Below are 22,815 nucleotides of genomic sequence, written 5' to 3'. Positions count from 1 at the left end.
CTCCAACCAATCAGATCCCAGTGATCCCAATGAAAAATGAAAGCACCAACCACTGCCTTGGCGAATCGATTTTATAATTAAATTGTCAAAGTTAATGAAGTAATCCGGAGTGATGAGTGCACATACTGTCAAACAGGATTTTCCATTGTCCTTTGGGCGCTGCCTTCTGTATTGAATTGGATTTATTTGTGTCTCTTGGTGCTGTGTCTGTTTCATTTATCCAGGTGATATGTAGTGTTTGTGATTGTCCCTACCGTGGAGTCCCCTACAGCAACCATGTCTTTCTGCCATTCTAACCACCTGTGTAAGTGTGGTCAGTGGGACGCATTTTCAGGTGTTATGGATTTGAGTGCACTGTGCCTTGCCTATGTCTCTTAGTATTTTTCCCAAGTGCCATCTGCTGAATGTTAGCTTCCCTTGGGGTGAGCCTTCTGGCACAGTTGGGTCACGCACATCTACAACACCCTTACTAATAAAGTTGTGGAACCTGTGCTTTGAGGTTTTGGGTTTCCATACAAAGAAGCCTAGTGTTTGATTGTGTATCTTTCGCTGACTTTGAAGGTATTAGTTAGTAAAATAATATCTGATGACGGAGGCTTACTTTCTTCAGTGGTTCTGCCCCAACACCCACCTAAGCGCAGTGGGTAAAACTTGCGTTCCAGGATTACAGGCTGAGCTGCTGTGGGCTATCTTATGTGTGCCTGTGTCTCATGATGCATCTGGTGGTCTCGTTGAGTAGAGAAATGTCTAGTGGTTGAGAGCTGTCTTACTAGAAGCTGCACCTTACAATATCTTTAAAGTTATTTTTTTTATGTGTGTGTGTGTGCATGTGTGTATGCGTGTGTGTTTATATAAGCGTGTGCAAAGGGAACCATGTGGAGAGTATCTGTGTTGTCTAATTCATTTGCATGGGCTCTTGACCTGGCTGTTGTCTCAGGTAGTAGACATCCAGCTTTTGGTTGAGGATTTCCCCTTAGATCCACATGTGGGGTAAGCGGGGTGGAGGGAAGTGTTTATTTATTGAGTCCATCTTGAAGGACCTGAACAGCACCTCACTCAATGAACACAATTGTGTAGGACTTCCTGGGTGTGACTGGCTTTAAACTGATGCTTGTATCTCTCCCCGAGTACATCTTACATCTTTTCTCGTGTGCTGGAGCACCTTCCATTTATGTTTTCCTTGTGCTCTCCAGCCAAGGAAGAGCAACATTATTTTATTACATTTATTCCCATTTTTTGAGTGCAGCACATATCAGACTCACCTTGTCTCCCCCACAACTTCAGTAACACCACCATTGTTCCATGTCGATCGATGGTTGGAGGGAGGTAAATCTCTAGAACACAGGACGAATGTCATGGACCTTTTTCTGATGACTTGTTTATCATTGATTTGAGGACTCACACAACTGGAAGACAAATCAGGTTACCCATTTAACAAATTCTATAGCTGCAAAAATGAAAGCATTGCTTGGTGCTGTGTTTCTGGAGATTATCTAATCAAAGGCTTGTGATAGCTCATAGTGAGATTAGGTCAGTGAAGTGTCCTCTAGAGCACTGAGGTCTTGTGATAATCGGAGTCCGTAAAGCCCAACCCTACTCCTATACTCAATGTGCTAATGTAGAGTTCCTCACTCAGTTATGCACAATATCTGCAATAGTTTTTAGCCCCTGGATGTTGTGTCTGACAAAGCAAGCTCAAAAGCATCAGGATTGCAGGTTTGCTTAAATAATGACACTATAGAATCCTCTGTTGTGTTGCTGTTGTCATTGACTTGTGTTTGATCTTTCTGTACAGGGCACCGTTCTAATATACGGCACCTACCTGGCTGGCCTTACCGAGAATGTCAGCTCCCCACCAGTGAACCAATCTTTGACAATTATGGTCGGTGTAAACCTAGTGGTCCTTATCGCTGGGGTGGTCCTTCTGGTGACACGTTTCTTCTATGCCTGGTCTAACCTGGTGTTCGGGCTGACATCAGGAGGGATCTTCCTCTGCACGACTACCGTCAATTGCTTCATTTTCATTCCACAGGTACCCAATGAATCAAGGAACTAAGCCACACTTAGCACTGCAAAATAAGAGATCTAAACTGGACTTACCCATGTCCCTCAGAAGTTAGGAAACAAAGTTGGACTTAGCCAAGCTCCAGAAAAGTAGGAACAAAGGGCCATATGTACGAACACTTTTTCCCATAGGCACAGAATGGGTAAAAACCTTTGCTACATCTGGCCCAAAGACACTGAATTAAATATGTTGATCCAGACTTAGCCATACTCCCGATAAATTAAAAACCAGATCGAATTATGAGATTGTCCTAATGAATAATTAAACAGTGCCAGACTTAGACACAGACCTGCGAATAAGGGAACACAGACAAACTTAGCCATGCCCTGCCAAATTATGTAATTGATCCAAATATACCCAGAGCATAGCTTGAAGGACACACACAGGTCCATGGCTGGTGTGCACCCTTGACAAAAGCGTGACAGTAAGGTCGGCCCACCACTATGCCTCTATGGGGCCACTAAACATGTCAAATAAATTCACTGAGGAAGTATCTCAGGATGGTTTGTAATGCATGGCATGCACAGACAAAACTGTGTGTATGAGTTTGAGTCACAAAACTACACAAATAGTGCTTTGTTTTACACACATAGGCGGTCATTCTGACCTTGGCGGACGGCGGAGGCCGTCCGCCAAGGTACCGCCGTCAGAACACCGCACCGCGGTCGAAAGACCGCGGCGGTGATTCTGACATTTGCCCTGGGCTGGCGGGCGGCCGCCAAAAGACCGCCCCCCAGCCCAGGGCAAATCAACCTTCCCACTAGGATGCCGGCTCAGAATTGGAAGAGTGGGAAGGTGCGACGGGTGCAGTTGCACCCGTCGCGTATTTCAGTGTCTGCTAGGCAGACACTGAAATACTTTTTGGGGCCCTCTTACGGGGGCCCCGCGGCACCCCCTACCACCATCCTGTTCATGGAGGACTCTGACGGGCAGCGGAAAGTCGGCGGTACACCGCCGACTTTCCGCTTCTGACCGCGGCTGAACCGCCGCAGTCAGAATGCCCAGCGGTGCACCGCCAGCCTGTTGGCGGTGCAACCGCGGTCAGTCGCCCTGGCGGTTTTTACCGCCAGGGTTAGAATGACCACCATAGTGGTTACAGCATTGGGATTTTACTATATAATTGTAGTCTTGAAGAAAGTCATCTGACCTAAGCTTACCTAACCAGTGTTTAATTTGAGCCAGTGGTTTCCGGTGCTCAGCACTGGCACTTAATTGTCAAAACCAAGGCTTATGACAGCCAGCCATATGGTGGCGCTGCTTGTCTAATGTTGTGATGAACACAACAGTTGTTTAATAATTCTATATACATTAAAAATGACTAATTCCTGCCACCCAAGCTACAAAAGTATTAGTCATTTTAATGGAAAAAAGTCTAAATTGACAAGCTGTAGTGGTCTCCTGACAAGGGACCTGGCACTCATATCTTTACAAATTAAGTACTGTACCTAACAATTACATATGGCTGAAACATGTAACATCATTAATGTGGGAGTCCATTACCACTGTACAGGATACCTGCAGCCAATTTTACATATAGATCCCTCCCCAAGAAAATCAAGAGCTCCACTGATGCTCAGCGTAGAGCCCTCCCCCAGATAAACAAGGTGTCAAGGGTAATGACCCATGTTGAAGCATGCCACTAGTATTTCTAGTAGGCGAGGATCCTTTTAACCAATTAGGGATGCTCCCATTCGAAATTTTAGAGAGGCGTAAACAGTATTCTGATTGAGTTCTTTCTCTTTTTGTTATAGTAAGTAGTGATAAATCATACTCTATATAAACACACAATGATGCACCTTATACAAACCTCTGCTCCCGATGTGACTGCAGAATATGCCAGGAAAGAGTCAATAGCTAAGCCACCCAGCAAATCCATACCCTCCTCTCTCAGTACTACTGTGAAGAAAATAGTGATTGAGCCAGTTTTGAGGACTTTGGGCCTAATTTAGAGTTTGGTGGTGGGGGTCACTCCTTCACAAAGGTGACAGATTTCCCTTTCACCGTATTACCATTTCATTATCACCTCAAATAGTAATTAAAAAATAATGTATAAAGTGCATGGATACCCCAAGAAACTGACTGTCTCTGCGATTGGAGGAACTTGTAATACGTCAGACAGGATATCCGTCATGTTTGTGACAGAGCAACCCCTCCGTCAAAATCAGGCCCTGAGTTGTCAGCACCCCCAACCTGTTAAAGCTAATTTCTGCTTATCTCCTTTTGGAGCACAGAGAACCTCCCCCCCCCCCCACAAGATAAATCGTGCCGAGTACCCCATAGCAACATCTTTTGTATAGACAGGTTTCAGAAGTGACGTATGCAAGTCAGCATACAGTGTTGTGCTCCTGCAACAACTTCCTCGTAAGATGGTGAAGCAATTGAAAAAATATTTTGTTGCGCTCCTTAAAGTGCACATCGCTTCCACACTCCTCCTAACTGCTAATCAATATGAGTTGCAAAACCCCTTTTGCAATTAAAAAAGGATTTTCCGAATTACAAAAGGGGTTTAGTACATAGTAAACATTTTTGTATTCACAAACTATAATTTTGCCAGTCACAGAGTCTGCAGACGTGTGATGCTTTAGTACATCTGGCTCTTGGTGAAAGAAAAGTCCTTTGTTTTATTAAATAACTGCACAATGATGTCAACAGTGTACATAGGTTTATCTAGATTCCATGTGTTATAAACCTGATGAAGGCCAGGTCAACTGAAATGTGCAAACCAGTCATATGCAACTCCAAGGAAACACCCTTTATTTGTATTATGAATAAGATATGCTGCTAGAAAACACACTTATATTTTCCACACTGAAATGAGGTTTAAATATGTTAAATTGCTTTAGATAATGCAACATAATTATACCTTATTTCACTAAACCACACACATCCCAGTAAATAACAAATGTTACTATTACCCAATTTATTGTACTCAATGTACCCACCCTGAAAGAATGGAAGGTTGAGATGTCCTTGCAGGGACTTGAACTTGTGACCTCCAGAACACCTCATTTGTTTGTATCAAACAGTCAGCACAGTGAGCCATCCTCTGTATTCATGTGGCCTCTCTCAGTGCTTAATTTGAACCAGTGTTTGCTGGTGTCGGCCAGCACTTATTTTTGGGGACTGGCACTTATTTGTCCACATCAAGTATTTACTGAGAGCAAGTGAGTGGGATAAAGTGGCAGGGAGTGTCTGGCAGTGTCTGGCAGTGGATAACAAGGTCTGAAGTGGTTCTACGAGTACCAGTCTTGGTATTCAGTGCGCCGACGTTTAATTGCTAAGACCAGCGGCTTCTCAGCAGAACTCTGGGCACAGGCACTCTTTCTTTTACAAATGAAGCACTGGCCGCCTACACACTACACAGAGCGGCCTTTGGGTCATTTCTACCTTACCTTGCTTTTGATTGGCTGAGTTGTATGCACCCAGTGCTTATGTCATGGAACTATTTTTTTTTCTATTTTTGCTATCACTCCTTATTTAGCTCCGTGCTCACTAGTTCACTTTCCCGCGCTCCCCTCTTCCTTAACTTTTCGGTTTTCCCACCTGAGACTCATTGTCAGGCTCTCTGTCCCCTCCTCCGCTTCTCTACTCTGTTTCTCTTCTCTCCATTTCTTCGTCTCTCTTCTCCCTCGCTTTCTCCCCTATTCCCAGCCTCTCCCATGCAATGCTCGCCTCCCACTGTTCACTGCTATTGGCTTTACCAGTGCTGGATGCTTTTAAAAGTGGCCTGGTATTGGTAAAACTAATAGCTGCACCTGTCCCCCTTCACAGGACAGAAAATATTATTTCCTATACGTTGATGTTGGCCATCACGTCACTTTCACACCTGACAGCCATCTTGAAAGTATAGAAAATCACACATTTCCAAGACAACTACCATTCGGGACACACATACAGTGGCACTCCTTGTTGGAGTAAAAGGTCATTTATTTAGGACAGGATTTAATCATAGCATCAACTAACATTCAACAGTATACCCTCCTTTTAACAAGACCTTAACTTTTAACGATTCCCTTGCCTTCATTCTCTCCTCAAATAGCTCCCTTCAATTCTCCTACCGTAGACGCTCCCCTATTCCTCCCATGCCTTCCTTGCTTGTAACCTACCCCCCCCACTCTGATCCTTCACCTCCTTGTTTTTCCCCCTGGAAGGGTGGACAAGCCAGCATCTGGCTCTCCACCCTCCCCCATCTCCTGCCAACCAGTGAAACCCACGCGGCGTTTCGCTGCCCCATCCCAGGAAAAACAACCTGTTCCTGGTTCTTTATTTCCTCCCCCCCTTTCTTCTTTTTTTTTTTTTAATCCCTAATGCACAGATTCACACCCCATAAACTCTCCAACGTCATCCTTAACTCTGTTAGATAATACGCATTTCCTAACTGTGACAAATGGACCCCGTCAGCTCGGAACAAAGCTTCCTCCTGCTCCTTTATGTCCTCGTGCTTCAACACCTTGATCCCCTGAGCCCAGCAAAATACCCTCATTGCTCTGTTCAGCTTTTTCCGAGCCCGCTCAATGGCTCCGTGATTAAGTGCCCCTCTCCATGCCTTTCTTGGCACAAATTCTCTCCATACCAAACATGTCCCGCATAGTTTCTGCTTCAAGAGTTCCAAGTCTCTCTGCATGAGCTGTATCAAAGTGAGCCCCGATAGCTTCACCAAATCATTTTCCCCAAGATGGATCAATAAGAGGTCAGGACATCCCCACTGAGGCAAGCTACCCGTGATAAATGGGAGCAGGCTCCCCCACCTCATACCACTCTTGCCCCACCAACGAACTTGATGGTGTCTGCTGGGCAGTCCCAATGATCTGCCGTAAATTTGCCTCTCCGCAAATTTCACCGCCCAATGAAATAATGAATGGCCGACCGGCCATGTCATCATCTTGACTTTCTGCGGCCCGGCCACACATCCTGCAAAGAAAAAGCACTGTAAAGGCTGTTGTGATAAGCTAAACCCCCCCCCTACTCTGTTCTCCTCAAGGCCTGACATAACGCTCGCAGCACCTAGATTTCCATCTCCCTATGGCCTTGATCTTAGCCCAATCCCAACCTAAATGGGCTGCTGCTGTAGCTGCGCCAATCCTAAATGAATGCGTGCCATAATCCCCTGAACGCCGCCCTGTCCGACCAAGTGCCATTCTCATAACCTGTAACAACTGATAGCTAGTAAGCTTTTTCCCTGATGCGTGTACAAAGACCCCTGCATCGCCTGTCCTATGCAAACCTGCCTTGAACACGATCCACTCTGTTACCGGGCAGGCTATCTCCACACCCCCTTTCTCCAGCCATACCCATTTGCCTTTACCAAGCTGATCTGTCTTCGAACGCCTAAGCCATATACCCAGCCTTTCCTTGTGCATGCACACCTCCTTCACTCTTACCCCAATTTATTTTCCCACCCCCAACAATTCGGACACTCGAAACGCGCCAAAGAACATCCAAACCATGCACAAGCGAAATAAACCCACCTCATAATCATCCGTACAACAAACTGGTAACACATGCAACAGCTGCAGCATTATTTCAAAAGTAATGGGTTCTCTTGCCGGCTTAGCCCCGTTGGCCCTGACCCTGCCCCAACCCTTCAGCATCTTTCCTAATAAATCATTATGCTCGGGGTCAAAACCAAAAAAGAGTTTCCCATAAAATGAAACACCTGCCAGCTTTCCCCCAATTGTGGCTGGAGATAAACCCTCCCCAACAGGAAAAGCACAAAGCGTATGGCCCACGCTTCGAGAGTCAGCGGGCCTTGTGCCCAAACATTGCCCCCAAACGGCTCAAAAGATTGAAAATCCAACAATGCAAGCCTGTAACTTCACCGCGTAGATACCGCTAAAGACATCTCCACCAGCCCCGTGATCATCACGCCCCCCACTCCCAAATGTCTGCCGGGACCGCGGTCTTGTTCCGTTCCGCTCCAGGTGCCAACTCGTGAAAACGCAGCCACTGTGAACGAGATAGGGAGTCTGCAATCTCATTATGAACCCCAGGTATATGTGCAGCTTTAAAGATAACATTTAAAGATAAACGTTGAAGCATAAACTGACGCAACAAGCGCAAAACTCTGAGGTCCCTCGCCCTCTGCCTGTTAACCAACTCTACTACCGTCATGTTGTCTACCTGGAAGATCACTGTCCTGTTGGCTAACTCTCGTACCCACACTGCCAGTGCCACTAGTAGTGGAAAAAATTCCAGAAAAGCGATGCTTCTCCCTTGTCGCGACCATTGTGGAGGCGATGTTTCAGCGCACCACCTCCCATCCCAGTATATGCCAAAACCCGACGCTCCCGCCGCATCCGAAAAAATGTGGACCTGCCACACCGTGTCTGAGTCACCAAAAGACATTGGTCCCCCATTAAATTTCTTCAAAAAGATCTCCCATACTTTGATGTCTTCCCGTAGTGCCAAGGAAACTCGTATCCTATGGTGTGGAAGCACTGCTCCTGACATGGACAACCCCAAACGTCTACAGAAAGTCCAACCTCCCCTCAGTACCCTACATGCAAAATTAAGGTACCCTAACAGTTTTTGGGCCGTCCGCAAATCTATTTTACGCAGGATGCGCGCAACTGCCAGGAATTCCAGTATTTCCGTCACTTTTGCCGATGGCAATCTGGCCACCAGAGCTGTGTCCTTCTGTTTTTTCCGGGGCAAGAGGCACTCCTGTCTGCTGAGCTAGCCTCTGGAAACTGTCCAAAGCCCGCCCACAAGCCTCGGATGCGGCTGTCCCTACAAATAGAAAGTCATCTAGATAATGAGTCACCGACCTACGGACACTCATTCTCACAAAGACCCACTGTAAGAAGATGCTGAAAGTTTCAAATAAAGTGCATGATATCGCACAGCCCATGGGCAGAACCCTATCCACATAGATGGCACCATCCAGCTGCATGCCTAAAAGGTCAAAGTCTGCTGGGTGAATGGGAAGTAGTCTAAAAGCTGATTGAATGTCACATTTTGCCATTTCAGCATTCCGCCCGCACTTTAAAACTAACTTCACCGCGTCATCGACTGACGCATAAATTACCATGATGTCCTCTTGGGCAATGAAGTCATTGACCGACGCACCTTCAGGCCATGACAGGTGATGAATCAAACGAAACTCTCCCCGTGCTTTTTTGGGTACCACTCCCAAAGGAGATATCATCAATGTATCACTCGGCCAGTCAAAAAACGGCCCAGCTATTCTCCCCAGAGCCACTTTTTTTGCCAATTTGTCACGCACTACCTGAGGCCTCTCCATGGCTGACTGCAAATTGTACACCCATCTCCTCTCTCGGGGACCTTGGTATCCTAATCTGAAACCCTCTCGAAAACCCCACTCCAATAGTCGTGCTTTGCCCGCTTCAGGGTAGATGCGCAACCAAGGCAACAAAACTTCCAGTCTAACTGGTGTAGGACACCTTTGGTGCAGGAGCGCCATGCGATCCCCTCCCTCTCGACGCTCTCCACTGCTCTGCGGGGCTGGAAAGGGAGAAACATTGGATGACTGGATGACGACCCCCGCACTTGGAGCAATCATGCTTAAACCTGCACTGTGCTCTGGAACAAAAACCTTTGTTAAAGTTCCAGCAGGCCCCCGTGGTGGTCCACAGAGTTTTTGTAGCAGCGCCCGCCCCTCGCGGGGCAGGGCGTGCCTGAAAGGGCTTATATACTACTGGCAGTCCGCTCGCCGTATGCGTGGACGCCGCTGACTGCGCAGATGCCATCCATTGCATCCATAACTCTGGATCTACATCTCCCCAAGGTTTTTCGGGATATACACTCACCCGAGCTCTGAACTCCTCATCATAACTGAGCCATGCAAAGCCCCCGAAATGCATTTGTGCCTTTCTAATAATGTCCATGTACTTAAAAAGCGCAATGGCCCTATCCGGGTATTTTTCGCAGTATATACTGGCAAATATCAGAAATGCAGACGTCCAATTGTCCATTGTAATAGGAACCCTGGGCCTACGAGCTAATTCCCATTCCTCCTCCTTGGAACCTTCCTTGGCCTGTATGTCCCTATGTAATAGCTTAAAAACATCCACGTATTCGTGTTTCCATATCCTGGCTTTTGTTTTCTCAGCTATATGGGACCCGAGGAGCATAGCCAAACCCATGTATGGAAGACGTTTCTTATGACCTCCCCCCTCCTTGTCCTCTGCGCTCGTCTCTACCCACGCAGTCTGACTACCAGTAGCTGCGTCTAGCGTGGAGGAGCCCTCTTTGTCCTTGTTCTCGTTCGCTCCTTGTTCCGAAACCTGACCTGGTGTCTCCAAAACTGACCCGTCCCCAACACCAATAGATTTACTTGTGCTTGTCTCCCTTGATGTCACCCCACCTTCGCCTCAAACTGACCACCATCTCCCCTTACCTCCGACATTCTCTCCCAAATTCCTTGGCACTCTCCTCAAAGTTCTACCGCGCGGCATAGCTTGCCGCCCTCTTGCTGGCCCTTCCGGCACAAAGGTGTCCTGAAAAACAAAAGCAGAGGAAGAGGTTGCGCCGCTCTTGCGCCCTCGCCCCCCCACTTTCTTGACAGTGCTCACCTCCTTGTCCTGTATCTCACCATCTTCCCATTCGTCCCCTTTGTCCTCATAGTCCAGTTCCAATTCCTCATCTCCTCCCCATTTGCCCCTGTTTTGGGCATATCCTCTTGCCTTGGTTGGTATAGCCTCTATTGCTTCCGAACGAGCATGGCGCACACCATCGTTGTGGTACCCGCGCTCCCCCGGAGTAGAGAAGGCCGCAGCTGACCCCTCCATTGCTTCGTACCAACGCGCTTGGGCCGTATTGCGCCCAGTTGGCATCGGCCTTTGTGAGAAAGTAGCCTCTTTCTAGCCTTGTTACCCCCACTTTTGGCCTGTTTGTGAGTGTATGTCAGGGTGTTTTCACTGTCTCACTGGTATCCTGCTAGCCAGGGCCCAGTGCTCATAGTGAAAACCCTATGTTTTCAGTATATTTGTTATGTGTCACTGGGACCCTGCTAGTCAGGACCCCAGTGCTCATAAGTTTGTGACCTATAGGTATGTGTTCCCTGTGTGATGCCTAACTGTCTCACTGAGGCTCTGCTAACCAGAACCTCAGTGGTTATGCTCTCTCATTTCTTTCAAATTGTCACTAACAGGCTAGTGACCAATTTTACCAATTTACATTGGCTTACTGGAACACCCTTATAATTCCCTAGTATATTGTACTGAGGTACCCAGCGTATTGGGGTTCCAGGAGATCCCTATGGGCTGCAGCATTTCTTTTGCCACCCATAGGGAGCTCTGACAATTCTTACACAGGCCTGCCACTGCAGCCTGAGTGAAATAACGTCCACGTTATTTCACAGCCATTTTTCACTGCACTTAAGTAACTTATAAGTCACCTATATGTCTAACCTTTACCTGGTAAAGGTTGGGTGCTAAGTTACTTAGTGTGTGGGCACCCTGGCACTAGCCAAGGTGCCCCCACATTGTTCAGGGCCAATTCCCCGGACTTTGTGAGTGCGGGGACACCATTACACGCGTGCACTACATATAGGTCACTACCTATATGTAGCTTCACAATGGTAACTCCGAATATGGCCATGTAATATGTCTATGATCATGGAATTGCCCCCTCTATGCCATCCTGGCATAGTTGGCACAATCCCATGATCCCAGTGGTCTGTAGCACAGACCCTGGTACTGCCAAACTGCCTTTCCTGTGGTTTCACTGCAGCTGCTGCTGCTGCCAACCCCTCAGACAGTCATCTGCCCTCCTGGGGTCCAGCCAGGCCTGGCCCAGGATGGCAGAACAAAGGACTTCCTCTGAGAGAGGGTGTTACACCTTCTCCCTTTGGAAAATGGTGTGAAGGCAGGGGAGGAGTAGCCTCCCCCAGCCTCTGGAAATGCTTTCATGGGCACACATGGTGCCCATTTCTGCATAAGCCAGTCTACACCGGTTCAGGGACCCCTTAGCCCTGCTCTGGCGCGAAACTGGACAAAGAAAGGGGAGTGACCACTCCCCTGACCTGCACCTCCCCTGGGAGGTGTCCAGAGCTCCTCCAGTGTGCTCCAGACCTCTGCCATCTTGGAAACAGAGGTGCTGCTGGCACACTGGACTGCTCTGAGTGGCCAGTGCCATCAGGTGACGTCAGAGACTCCTTCTGATAGGCTCCTTCAGGTGTTGCTAGCCTATCCTCTCTCCTAGGTAGCCAAACCCTCTTTTCTGGCTATTTAGGGTCTCTGTCTCTTGGGATTCCTTAGATAGCGAATGCAAGAGCTCATCCGAGTTCCTCTGCATCTCTCTCTTCACCTTCTGCCAAGGAATCGACTGCTGACCGCGCTGGAAGCCTGCAAAACTGCAACATAGTAGCAAAGACGACTACTGCAACTCTGTAACGCTGATCCTGCCGCCTTCTCGACTGTTTTCCTGGTGGTGCATGCTGTGGGGGTAGTCTGCCTCCTCTCTGCACTAGAAGCTCCAAAGAAATCTCCCGTGGGTCGACAGAATCGTCCCCCTGCAACCGCAGGCACCAAAGAACTGCATCACCGGTACCTGCGGTCTCCTCTCAGCACGACGAGCGAGGTCCCTTGAATCCAGCAACTCTGTCCAAGTGACTCCCATAGTCCAGTGACTCTTCAGTCCAAGTTTGGTGGAGGTAAGTCCTTGCCTCCCCACGCCAGACTGCATTGCTGGGAACCGCGACTTTTGCAGCTACTCCGGCCTCCGTGCACTTCCGGTGGAAATCCTTTGTGCACAGTCCAGCCTGGGTCCACGGCACTCTAACCTGCATTGCACGACCTCCTAAGTTGTTCTCCAGAGACGTGGGACTCCTTTGTGCGATTTCGGGTGAGCACCGTTTCACGCATCCTTGTAGTACCTGTTTCTGGCACTTCTGCGGGTGCTGCCTGCTGCTGAGAGGGCTTCTTGTCTTGCTCGACGTCCCCTCTGTCCCCTGACGCAATTTGCGACATCCTGGTCCCTCCTGGGCCACAACAGCATCCAAAAACCCTTACCGCACGAATTGCAGCTAGCAAGGCTTGTTGGCGGTCTTTCGGCGGGAAAACACTTCTGCACGACTCTCCATGGCGTGAGGGATCCGTCCTCCAAAGGGGAAGTCTCTAGCCCTTGTCGTTCTTGCAGAAACCTACGCTTCTACTGTCCAGTAGCAGCCCCTTTGCACCCACAGCTGGCATTTCCTGGGCATCTGCCCATCTCCGACTTGCTTGTGACTTTTGGACTTGGTCCCCTTGTTCCACAGGGACCCTCAACTGGAAATCCATTGTTGTTGCATTGTTGGTTTGTGTCTTTCCTGCAGAATTCCCCTATCACGACTTCTATGTCCTTTGGGGAACTTTAGTGCACTTTGCACTCACTTTTCAGGGTCTTGGGGTGGGCTATTTTTCTAACCCTTACTATTTTCTAATAGTCCCAGCGACCCTCTACAAGGTCACATAGGTTTGGGGCCCATTCGTGGTTCGCATTCCACTTTTGGAGTATATGGTTTGTGTTGCCCCTATCCCTATGTGTCTCCATTGCATCCTATTGTAACTATACATTGTTTGCACTGTTTTCTAATACTATTACTGCATATTTTGGTATTGTGTACATATATCTTGTGTATATTTGCTATCCTCATACTGAGGGTACTCACTGAGATACTTTTGGCATATTGTCATAAAAATAAAGTACCTTTATTTTTAGTATATCTGGGTATTGTGTTTTCTTATGATATTGTGCATATGACACTAAGTGGTACTGTAGGAGCTTCACTCGTCTCCTAGTTCAGCCTAAGCTGCTCTGCTAAGCTACCATTATCTATCAGCCTATGCTGCTAGACACCCTATACACTAATAAGGGATAACTGGGCCTGGTGCAAGGTGCAAGTACCCCTAGGTACTCACTACAAGCCAGTCCAGCCTCCTACATTGGTTGTGCAGCTGTGGGATAAGTGCTTTGAGACTACTTACCACTCTTGTCATTGTACTTTTCATAAGAGAAAAATATACAAAACAAGTTCAGTGTATGTACACATAACTAAAAAGTTTTGCATTTCCTCTTTTCACTCTTTTCTAAAGTGCTGAAAAGTACTTCTAAAACTTTCTAAAAGTTCTTAAAAGTTTAAAAAGTTTTTTTTTCTGTCTTTCTAAAAGCTCTAAAAACTTTTTCTCACTTTTTCTGTCACTTAAACTCTTTCTAAAATGTCTGGCACAGGCCAAAATGTTGATCTGTCCAAACTTGCATATGACCACCTTAGCTGGAAAGGAGCAAGGAGTCTCTGTGTAGAAAGAGGTTTGAGTGTAGGGAAGAATCCTTCCTTGGAATTATTGCTTAACATGCTTAGAGAACAAGATAAGGCCACAAGGGCCCCATCTGTTGAAAAAGCAGCTAATGGTTCCCAATCTGATCCAGGGACTCCCCTAGAAAGAGATTCAGGAAAGATACTTTCTAGCATGCGCATTACTAGACAGTCTAGCATAGTTGGTACTGATGTTGAGTCACACCATACAGATAGTGTTGTCTCACATCATAGCAAGAGCATTCATTCTCACCACAGTAGAACTGATGTTTCTGTTAACCAAGCTGTTAGGGTGCCCTCTGTAAGGGACAGGTCTCCTTCTGTCCATTCTCACCATACTTCTGTTTCAAGACATGTCTCTCCCACCCACCCTGATGACAGATTGTTAGAAAGGGAGCTCAACAGATTGAGAGTGGAACAAACCAGACTGAAGCTCAAGAAGCAACAGCTGGATTTGGATAGACAGTCCTTAGAAGTAGAGAAGGAGAGACAGAAACTGGGTTTAGAAACCCATGGTGGCAGCAGCAGTATTCCCAATAGTCATCCTGCAAAAGAGCATGATTCTAGGAATCTGCACAAGATAGTTCCCCCTTATAAGGAGGGGGATGACATTAACAAGTGGTTTGCTGCACTTGAGAGGGCCTGTGTTGTACAGGATGTCCCTCAAAGGCAGTGGGCTGCTATCCTATGGCTATCATTTAGTGGAAAGGGTAGGGATAGGCTCCTTACTGTGAAAGAAAGTGATGCCAATAATTTTACAGTTCTTAAGAATGCACTCCTGGATGGTTATGGCTTAACCACTGAACAATACAGGATAAAGTTCAGAGAGACCAAAAAAGAGTCTTCACAAGACTGGGTTGATTTCATTGACCATTCAGTGAAGGCCTTGGAGGGGTGGTTACATGGCAGTAAAGTTACTGATTATGACAGCCTGTATAACTTGATCCTGAGAGAGCATATTCTTAATAATTGTGTTTCTGATTTGTTGCACCAGTACCTGGTAGACTCTGATCTGACCTCTCCCCAAGAATTGGGAAAGAAGGCAGACAAATGGGTCAGAACAAGGGTGAACAGAAAAGTTCATACAGGGGGTGACAAAGATGGCAATAAGAAGAAAGATGGTGAAAACTCTCAAGATAAGCATGGGGATAAGGGTAAAACCAAAGATCCCACTTCAAATCTTAAACACTCTTCAGAGGGTGGGGATAAAACTAATTCTTCCTCTTCTTCTCAACCTGCACACATTAAAAAGCCTTGGTGCTTTGTGTGTAAAAACAGAGGCCATAGGCCAGGGGATAAGTTCTGTCCAGGTAAACCCCCTGAGCCTACCACCACTAATACATCAAGCTCTAGTGCCCCTAGCAGTAGTGGTACTAGTGGTGGGACTGCTGGCAACAGTCAAGTTAAGGGTGTAGTTGGGTTCACTTATGGGTCCATAATAGAAACTGGGGTAGTCAGTCCCAAGACAGTTTCTGTCACACCCAGTGGCATTGGCCTTGCCACACTGGCTGCTTGTCCCCTTGGTGCCAGTATCACTTTGGTGACTGAAAACCTAGTGGCTCCTGAACAACACATCATTGGACAACAGTATAAAATTATTGATGTCCATAACTCCACTAAGTTTCTTCCCTTAGCTATAATTCAGTTTAGTTGGGGTGGAGTTACTGGCCCTAAGCAGGTGGTGGTATCACCTAGCTTACCTGTAGACTGTCTCTTAGGTAATGACCTAGAGGCCTCAGGTTGGGCTGATGTAGAGTTTTATGCCCATGCAGCCATGCTGGGCATCCCAGAGGAATTGTTCCCTCTCATTTCTACTGAAATGAAAAAGCAAAGGAGAGAAGGCCTGAAAACTCAGGATCCCTCTCCATCAACAGGTAAAAAGGGTATCCCAGTATCCCCTAACCACCCTACCATTCAGGATACCATTCCTGTGGTGGGAGAAACCTCTCCTGGGGTAGCACCTGTTCCAAGGGAAGCATCAGCTGGCAAAGCTGTACTCCCGGAGGTAGAAGTACCTCTCTGTGGGATTACTAACATTGGTGACAAAGAGAGCACCATTTTAGTTAACATGGAGCATCCCTCCAACCCTCCCAGAGAAACTTTAGTGCAGAAACTCTGCACTGCCTCACATCACTTAGGACAGCATCCCTGCCCTAGTGTGGAGCTCATAGGACAGCATCCCTGCCCTGTTCCAACTCAAGAGAAACAGCATCCCTGTTCTCTCTTCCAGCCATATGGACAAAGTTTTTGCCCAGCTATGGCTTTTCTGAGACAGCATCCCTGTCTGGCATTTCCATCACTACAAATAGGTTCAGTGGACAATTCCCACTGATCTAAACTAAAACTTACTGATAGAAACTCTGAAAATACATCTTCACATTGTTGCTTAGCTAAAAAACTTCAAACAGGGTGGTTTACATCCCCACAGGGAAGTAACCATATAGTGGATGATAAAGGGAGTAACCAGTCTATTGCAGAGCTACTCTCTACTTATCACCACTTAGACAATAAAGTCTCAACTGGCCAAGGTTAGCCTTATTGTCCTTTGTTTGGGGGGGGGGGTTGTGTGAGAAAGTAGCCTCTTTCTAGCCTTGTTACCCCCACTTTTGGCCTGTTTGTGAGTGTATGTCAGGGTGTTTTCACTGTCTCACTGGTATCCTGCTAGCCAGGGCCCAGTGCTCATAGTGAAAACCCTATATTTTCAGTATGTTTGTTATGTGTCACTGGGACCCTGCTAGTCAGGACCCCAGTGCTCATAAGTTTGTGACCTATAGGTATGTGTTCCCTGTGTGATGCCTAACTGTCTCACTGAGGCTCTGCTAACCAGAACCTCAGTGGTTATGCTCTCTCATTTTTTTCAAATTGTCACTAACAGGCTAGTGACCAATTTTACCAATTTACATTGGCTTACTGGAACACCCTTATAATTCCCTAGTATATGGTACTGAGGTACCCAGGGTATTGGGGTTCCAGGAGATCCCTATGGGCTTCAGCATTTCTTTTGCCACCCATAGGGAGCTCTGACAATTCTTACACAGGCCTGCCACTGCAGCCTGAGTGAAATAACGTCCACGTTATTTCACAGCCATTTTTCACTGCACTTAAGTAACTTATAAGTCACCTATATGTCTAACCTTTACCTGGTAAAGGTTGGGTGCTAAGTTACTTAGTGTGTGGGCACCCTGGCACTAGCCAAGGTGCCCCCACATTGTTCAGGGCCAATTCCCCGGACTTTGTGAGTGCGGGGACACCATTACACGCGTGCACTACATATAGGTCACTACCTATATGTAGCTTCACAATGGTAACTCCGAATATGGCCGTGTAATATGTCTATGATCATGGAATTGCCCCCTCTATGCCATCCTGGCATAGTTGCCACAATCCCATGATCCCAGTGGTCTGTAGCACAGACCCTGGTACTGCCAAACTGCCTTTCCCGGGGTTTCACTGCAGCTGCTGCTGCTGCCAACCCCTCAGACAGGCATCTGCCCTCCTGGGGTCCAGCCAGGCCTGGCCCAGGATGGCAGAACAAATGACTTCCTCTGAGAGAGGGTGTTACACCCTCTCCCTTTGGAAAATGGTGTGAAGGCAGGGGAGGAGTAGCCTCCCCCAGCCTCTGGAAATCCTTTCATGGGCACTTTTGGTGCCCATTTCTGCATAAGCCAGTCCACACCGGTTCAGGGACCCCTTAGCCCTGCTCTGGCGCGAAACTGGACAAAGGAAAGGGGAGTGACCACTCCCCTGACCTGCACCTCCCCTGGAAGGTGCCCAGAGCTCCTCCAGTGTGCTCCAGACCTCTGCCATCTTGGAAACAGAGGTGCTGCTGGCACACTGGACTGCTCTGAGTGGCCAGTGCCACCAGGTGACGTCAGAGACTCCTTCTGATAGGCTCCTTCAGGTGTTGCTAGCCTATCCTCTCTCCTAGGTAGCCAAACCCTCTTTTCTGGCTATTTAGGGTCTCTGTCTCTGGGGAAACTTTAGATAACGAATGCAAGAGCTCATCCGAGTTCCTCTGCATCTCTCTCTTCACCTTCTGCCAAGGAATCGACTGCTGACCGCGCTGGAAGCCTGCAAAACTGCAACATAGCAGCAAAGACGACTACTGCAACTCTGTAACGCTGATCCTGCCGCCTTCTCGACTGTTTTCCTGGTGGTGCATGCTGTGGGGGTAGTCTGCCTCCTCTCTGCACTAGAAGCTCCGAAGAAATCTCCCTTGGGTCGACGGAATCTTCCCCCTGCTACCGCAGGCACCAAAGAACTGCATCACCGGTCCCCTGGGTCTCCTCTCAACACGACGAGCGAGGTCCCTTGAATCCAGCAACTCTGTCCAAGTGACTCCCACAGTCCAGTGACTCTTCAGTCCAAGTTTGGTGGAGGTAAGTCCTTGCCTCCCCACGCCAGACTGCATTGCTGGGAACCGCGACTTTTGCAGCTACTCCGGCCTCCGTGCACTTCCGGCGGAAATCCTTTGTGCACAGTCCAGCCTGGGTCCACGGCACTCTAACCTGCATTGCACGACCTCCTAAGTTGTTCTCCGGCAACGTGGGACTCCTTTGTGCGACTTCGGGTGAGCACCGTTTCACGCATCCTCGTAGTGCCTGTTTCTGGCACTTCTGCGGGTGCTGCCTGCTGCTGAGAGGGCTTCTTGTCTTGCTTGACGTCCCCTCTGTCCCCTGACGCAATTTGCGACATCCTGGTCCCTCCTGGGCCACAGCAGCATCCAAAAACCCTTACCGCATGATTTGCAGCTAGCAAGGCTTGTTGGCGGTCTTTCGGCAGGAAAACACTTCTGCACGACTCTCCACGGCGTGAGGGATCCGTCCTCCAAAGGGGAAGTCTCTAGCCCTTGTCGTTCTTGCAGAAACCTATGCTTCTACTGTCCAGTAGCAGCACCTTTGCACCCACAGCTGGCATTTCCTGGGCATCTGCCCATCTCCGACTTGATTGTGACTTTTGGACGTGGTCCCCTTGTTCCACAGGTACCCTCGACTGGAAATCTATTGTTGTTGCATTGTTGGTTTGTGTCTTTCCTGCAGAATTCCCCTATCACGACTTCTATGTCCTTTGGGGAACTTTAGTGCACTTTGCACTCACTTTTCAGGGTCTTGGGGTGGGCTATTTTTCTAACCCTTACTATTTTCTAATAGTCCCAGCGACCCTCTACAAGGTCACATAGGTTTGGGGTCCATTCGTGGTTCGCATTCCACTTTTGGAGTATATGGTTTGTGTTGCCCCTATCCCTATGTGTCTCCATTGCATCCTATTGTAACTATACATTGTTTGCACTGTTTTCTAATACTATTACTGCATATTTTGGTATTGTGTACATATATCTTGTGTATATTTGCTATCCTCATACTGAGAGTACTCACTGAGATACTTTTGGCATATTGGGGGTCATTCTGACTCCCGCCGGCCGCGGTAACCGCAGGGCCGGCGGGAGCCGCCAGAATACCGCTGCGCGGTCAGAAGACCGCCGCGGTTATTCTGGGTTTCCCGCTGGGCTGGCGGGCGACCGCCAGAAGGCCGCCCGCCAGCCCAGCGGGAAACACCCTTCCACGAGGATGCCGGGTCCGAATGGAGCCGGCGGAGTGGAAGGGGTGCGACGGGTGCAGTTGCACCCGTCGCGATTTTCAGTGTCTGCATGGCAGACACTGAAAATCTTATTGGGGCCCTGTTAGGGGGCCCCTGCAGTGCCCATGCCATTGGCATGGGCACTGCAGGGGCCCCCAGGGGCCCCACGACACCCCATACCACCATCCTGTTCCTGGCGGCCGAAACCGCCAGGAACAGGATGGCGGTATGGGGGTCGGAATCCCCATGGCGGCGCAGCAAGCGGCGCCGCCATGGAGGATTCCCCAGGGCAGCGGAAAACCGGCGGTACACCGCCGGTTTTCCGTCACTGACCGCGGCTGTACTGCCGCAGTCAGAATGCCCATGGGAGCACCGCCAGCCTGTTGGCGGTGCTCCCGCGGTCCCCAACCCTGGCGGTCTCGGACCGCCAGGGTTGGAATGACCGCCATTGTCATAAAAATAAAGTACCTTTATTTTTAGTATATCTGTGTATTGTGTTTTCTTATGATATTGTGCATATGACACTAAGTGGTACTGTAGGAGCTTCACTCGTCTCCTAGTTCAGCCTAAGCTGCTCTGCTAAGCTACCATTATCTATCAGCCTATGCTGCTAGACACCCTATACACTAATAAGGGATAACTGGGCCTGGTGCAAGGTGCAAGTACCCCTAGGTACTCACTACAAGCCAGTCCAGCCTCCTACACCCTTCTCCTGCCAACCTCGGCTGTTGGCATTGCTTTACTTCTTCCCCCGTGGCCGTATGCGTCACCGGGGTTCCCCGCGCCGACCTGCCCTTCTGCCGCACCAGCCTCTTGTCCCCGGCCCACTTCTGACTGTGGTACCCAAACCCAGGTTCCCCCGCCCGCCCCGACTGTTGTATCCCCTTGTTATCTCTGGCCCTTTTGACTGCCTCACTCCGAGCGCCCGCTTCCTCCCTGTCCCTGCACAACTGGGCCCACCTGGCCTCCGTTTCTACCACAATCCTGCGCTGTTCGCGGATCCTGGCTTTTGGGTCCCAGGTTTCTGCCTGATCCCAAGTTCCCTGTGTGCAAGGGGCCGGGCCCCCATGGGCCCGACTTCATCCGCTGCTTTGTGTTTCGCTGATCTGGCCTGGCGGGGAGCTGCCTTGGGTCTAGTCGCCCCCCCTCTGGGTTTCCCTGCATATTTGCCTCTTTTCCTCACTAGGGCCCCAGAGCCCCCCGGGCTGTAGCCCTCCCCCTTGGGGCATGCCAAGTCTAAAGGGGCAAATTCTCCACTAGGCCCCGGTAAGGGCTGCTCGCTCGCTCCGCTTTGTAATACGGGGACCTCCCCCCCGTCCGGGTGTCCCTCCGCACCTGGGGGCCCGGCCCCTGCTGTTGCGCTGTCTGCGCCTGCGTCTCCTAGTCCTGCGTCCTGCGTGTCCTGGGCTTCTACGCTAAACATCAAAGGGCTATGTGCGCTGGGGGTCCCCTGCCGCACCCCTGGGTCTTGACCAGGGGCCCCGGGCCCCTCATCCCTGTCCCCATCGGAGTCCTGTGACTCGCATGCTGCGATTACCGCCGCGACCCGGCTGAATGCGGCCCTTGTCGGCCGTGACATCCCCACCCAGGCCTGGTCTAGCACCCCAGGCCTGAGTAAATCCACCCTGCCGGCTTCGCCCAAAACGCAGAGCGCGGCCCTCACTGCCTCAGCGTCGTGGCTGGTTGCCATTGCGCAGCACGGTGTCTCTCAGTGTACTGCTGTGTGGCCCCAATGCCGCTATACCTGGCCTGCTGTTCACTAGTAAGGTGGATGGTGCACTGTCCTGCTATAATCTCCGCCCGTCTGGTTGGCCTGCCAGGTAACTGCAGTGATGTCCCCCCCTGTGGCTGCCTGTGCCCCCCCCTGGCCCTTCTGATGTGGCTTTGCCCCCTTTGTGGCCCTGCTGCTGTTTTCTTTTTCTTTTATATGCCCCCCCTCGTGGCCCTACTGTCGGAATGTAGGGACCCTCCTTGCATCGGGCCTGGCTCTATAGTGGGCCCCCAGTAGGGCAATCTGCCCTATATCCCTCCTAATGTTCAGCGACCCTTCTAGATTTCCTTTTTTTTTTTTTTAATATCCCGGGCCATCGGGCCTTCTGTAATTATGGCCCCCCCGTGGCAGTCTAACGTGAGCGTGTGGTCACCACGCCTCGCTCCTTGAGTAATTTATTGAAATGAGGGGGGGGGGACAGGCGCCCGACCAACTCGGCCTCGTGCGCCTGCCTATTAACGCGGCAGTTTACCGGGTTGAAATGCGCCCCCCAGGCCCCCCGCGCTGTCCCTGCCTCCCGGGCACACACACACGCTAAAGAAAATGCCCCTTGCCCGGCCCTGACAACCTCCAAACACGCACGCACACACCTGCTCCTTCGTCAAAGCTGCCCTTCCTATCCCCGGTCGGCGCGGAACAGAGGCCGACCCCACCCTTCCACCCCCCTTTAAACCCTTCCTAAAAGCCCTCCCCCACTTACCTCTTAACCAATTCGGTGCCTCCGCGCCACTTCCTGCCCTCCCGAACGTGCCCGCGGAGAGACTAGAACGAGTCTCTCTCTCCGCGGGCCCCTCCAGTTTCATGATGAAGATTGAATAATGTCACACAATGTGGCGCCCATCTTAAAAGCATGAAAATATTATTTTCTCTACTTTCAAGACCCCCATGCATTGCAGAAAGTGCTGTGTCAAGCAATGGGGTGGCTGTTGTGAGATTATAGCAAGCAGATGTTCAAGAATAAGGGTCTCTCTATTGACTTTGGCAGTGTCTGCACATTTTAAAAGAAACCAGCACAGGCAAATCCAATAGCAGCGACCATAACGCATTATAAAAGCGAGACCAATTTGCCAATGCTTGTTTGCCTTGGCATTGGGCTAACTCCACATCTTTTACAGCTGTTGCAGCATTTTGTTGTGTGTTGGAAAC

General features: G+C 49.3%; 1 protein-coding gene across 1 annotated transcript in view; it reads left to right on the top strand.

The window, feature by feature from the left end:
• The window catches only part of GPR156 (G protein-coupled receptor 156), a 152,396-nt gene that overhangs the window by 114,332 nt on the left and 15,249 nt on the right, over window positions 1-22,815 (top strand). Inside the window, exon 8 of the mRNA XM_069202696.1 lies at window positions 1,796-2,032. Coding sequence (XP_069058797.1) covers window positions 1,796-2,032 — 237 coding nt within the window. The remainder of the gene's footprint in view (window positions 1-1,795; window positions 2,033-22,815) is intronic.

Source organism: Pleurodeles waltl, chromosome 8 (genome assembly GCF_031143425.1).
Source record: "Pleurodeles waltl isolate 20211129_DDA chromosome 8, aPleWal1.hap1.20221129, whole genome shotgun sequence".
Taxonomy (NCBI): domain Eukaryota; kingdom Metazoa; phylum Chordata; class Amphibia; order Caudata; family Salamandridae; genus Pleurodeles; species Pleurodeles waltl.
The sequence above is the reverse complement of the archived record's forward strand: the minus strand, read 5'-3'. Positions and strand labels throughout refer to the sequence as shown.